At 34.5% G+C, this 2,821-nt stretch overlaps 1 protein-coding gene across 1 annotated transcript; it reads right to left on the bottom strand.

Moving 5' to 3' along the window:
• Positions 1 to 283: 283 nt before the first annotated feature.
• On the bottom strand, positions 284 to 2,119 carry LOC145072354 (putative glutathione S-transferase). Its single transcript, XM_079018767.1, has 2 exons — positions 1,690 to 2,119; positions 284 to 956 (listed from the first exon to the last, which is right to left on the bottom strand). The coding sequence occupies exons 1-2, from the start codon at positions 2,014 to 2,016 to the stop codon at positions 603 to 605; spliced, it is 681 nt and encodes a 226-aa protein (XP_078874893.1). The 5' UTR covers positions 2,017 to 2,119; the 3' UTR covers positions 284 to 602.
• Positions 2,120 to 2,821: the final 702 nt, after the last annotated feature.

Raw genomic sequence — 2,821 nt, 5'->3', positions numbered from 1 at the left:
AAAGTTGTAAATTCCATTGAACTCAGAACATTTGACCTTCATATCGCGCCACTTCAAGCATATTTCATCAACATTTCGAATTGCACAACCCATTAAACGATGGAAAACACTTTCAACATTTCTCCAAAAAGAACCGGAAGTTTGACCAATGTCTTCTTCCGAAACTGTCACCCATGCTTGTGTTAATTTCTCTTCTTCCTCTTCTGACCATTTCTTATTTTTAGGATGCATGGTTTTTAAAGGATCAAATAACAAAAATATATCTAAAGGGAGAAGAATTGGATGAAAAATAAGAAGATGAGTGGTAATATTTATAGGTAAATATTGAAGAATTGCAAAATAGCCGTTAGAAGGGGAAGAAAGGTAAAAGGAGATTTAATGCAAGAAATGAAGGCTATTGGGCGTTTAGGATCGTTGTCCAGAGCACGGAAGGCCACGACCACGAGCCACCACGAACCACCAGGGTGGTGTGCACGGTCGTGGTTCGTGGCCACCTAGACCATCTCGTGCAATGTATACCAGTCGGTCTTAATGATAAGCAACCCACAAGATACGGATTGATTTCCTAATAACATAAAACAAACAACCTAATTTAATCCGAACTACTCTTCTACGCCAATGTTCTTTCGGTATACAATTGTATAATCATAAATCTTCTGTGGATCCGGAAGACTCTTGGAAACACTCTCCCTTTTCATGCATCTTGTAGCCCAAGCAAACAACTTTGGACTGTTGATCTTAAGACTGAAGCCCCCAAGAGTCTCATATGTAAAGAAATGGTTGTAGTAAGACATCAGTGCAATATCAACATAACCAAAGGCATCACCCATAAAATATGGTTTCTCCCCAAGCTCCCCTTCTAACACATTGAGGTACCCCAAGCATTCATGCCTTGCTTTTTGCATCTCTTCGCCTTTTGGGCCCGAATTGAATTTCATCGCAACGGTATATATAACCTATCAAATATTAATGTTCACAAAGTATGTATAAGCTTTATGCTTTAGAAAATCTCAACCTATAACATATTTTTCACATCAAAAACAATAAAATAGATAATGCAAAGAAATGATTAATTCATCTATGATCTGTTACATCGTTTGTACACCAAAAATATATTTCAACTATATTCTCTTTTCTTAACTTATATAGTTCTTTCAAAACGATCCTTCTATTACCTTTTTAGAAATGTGTTATATTTATTTTTTAGTTACTATAAGTCTATGACTTTATAAATTAATATTGCATCATTATAACAAAACAAATTATTTGTGTATAATTAATTTGGGGAATGTATATACTTTTTGCTGTAAAAAAATAATAATCATTAAAAAAAAAAAAATTGTCTAATGGTCGGAGATAACATGCTCATGGAATATATGTACTTTTTAGAGTAAAAATGATCTTGACAAATAGTCGGTTAGTGTAAAAATGGTGTAAGGTATACTGAATATAGTGCACAAACATAGCCATATATCCATAATGAGTTGGACATACCATGTTCACTCAGAAAATGGTTTTATGGTCGGAGATTATCTTAGTAAGATTTTCTATACAATCACATATAATGATAATGGTGTGGAATACCAATTTAATGATGTTTTACAAGAGTTAACGAGCATATATATGTTTTTTCTTTCTTTGTTTGTGGCAACTGGCAAGATATTGAAGAATGCAAATATACATACATACCTTATCAATATAATCAGCCCAAAACTTGGCTTGAGATCTTAGATAAGGATCTGAAGGCAACAATGGTGATTCACCCTTCCACGACTCATCAATATACTCGACAATGATTTTTGATTCGCATACAGGTCTTCCCTTGTGAATCAAAACTGGAACTTTTTTATGAATCGGGTTGAACTTGAGAAGAAGAGGGCTTTTCTGGTGTAGGAAGACTTCTTCTTTGTACTCGTACTTGACACCCTTTTCAGCCAAAGCAACTTTAACCCTTGCACCAAACATGCTTAGTGGCCACCCCAACAACACTACCTCAGATTCTCCCATCGATCTCATTGATTTCTTCACATTCAAATTAGAAAAGAGACCTGTATAACCAAAATCAAGATATGGAAAAAGGATATATAGGCATTAGTTAAGTGTCATTGCTGCACAAATGCCAAAAGCCCCCTCTAATTAAAAACAACCTGATTTTGTCCACTTTATAAAGTTTTATATTTATTAAAAAAGCTATAGATTTTGGAAGGACTTGGGTATGATGCAAGTTCACCTTAAACTAAATTTTAGGATGACCTGGACATGATAAGTTCACAATTTAATAAATTATTTGATAAAAACGATTATATCTATATCTCTATTATAAAATAAGAAAGTTAAACAAACCCACGTGAATCTCGCTGTTGGGGAGTTATTTAATTCTACAAGAGCCATCAAAGTGAATTCATCAAACATCTAGAGAGAGAATTGATCTTTGGGAAGAAGAAGATATGGGCTATTCACTACTATAAAACCGTGATTTAACGACAGAAGAACCCATGCCTTTCCCGACAGATTTCCGACAGAATTCAAGCCGTACCTTCTTTTACTCGTGGGTAATTTTCACCAACTGATTTCTAACGACACTTTTAGTGACGACATACCAACATAATTGCTACAGATTAACGATGGAAGTATGTTTGACTTTTTTTTGTCCAAAATATTGAAAAAACACATTACATTAAACTAGACCTGACAATTTCAGACACGAATCTGTGAGAGACACGACACGACACGAATACATCTTAAAAATTGAGATAAAACTTATTTCTCATCGAGTAATGGTATTGTGTCAAATTCGTGGCTGACACGTTTTCATGACACG

This window comes from Lactuca serriola, chromosome 1 (genome assembly GCF_051521515.1).
Source record: "Lactuca serriola cultivar US96UC23 chromosome 1, Lser_US96UC23_V15, whole genome shotgun sequence".
Classification (NCBI taxonomy): Eukaryota; Viridiplantae; Streptophyta; class Magnoliopsida; order Asterales; family Asteraceae; genus Lactuca; species Lactuca serriola.
This window is presented reverse-complemented; position numbering and strand designations above follow the sequence as displayed.

What these genes read in the sequence shown, in the direction of transcription:
- LOC145072354 (XM_079018767.1), bottom strand. Translation starts at nt 2,016, where the DNA reads ATGAGATCGATGGGAGAATCTGAGGTAGTGTTGTTGGGGTGGCCACTA. An exon ending in GGGCTGATTATATTGATAAG is followed by an intron (nt 957 to 1,689) that starts GTATGTATGTAT and finishes AATATTTGATAG; the next exon opens with GTTATATATACCGTTGCGAT.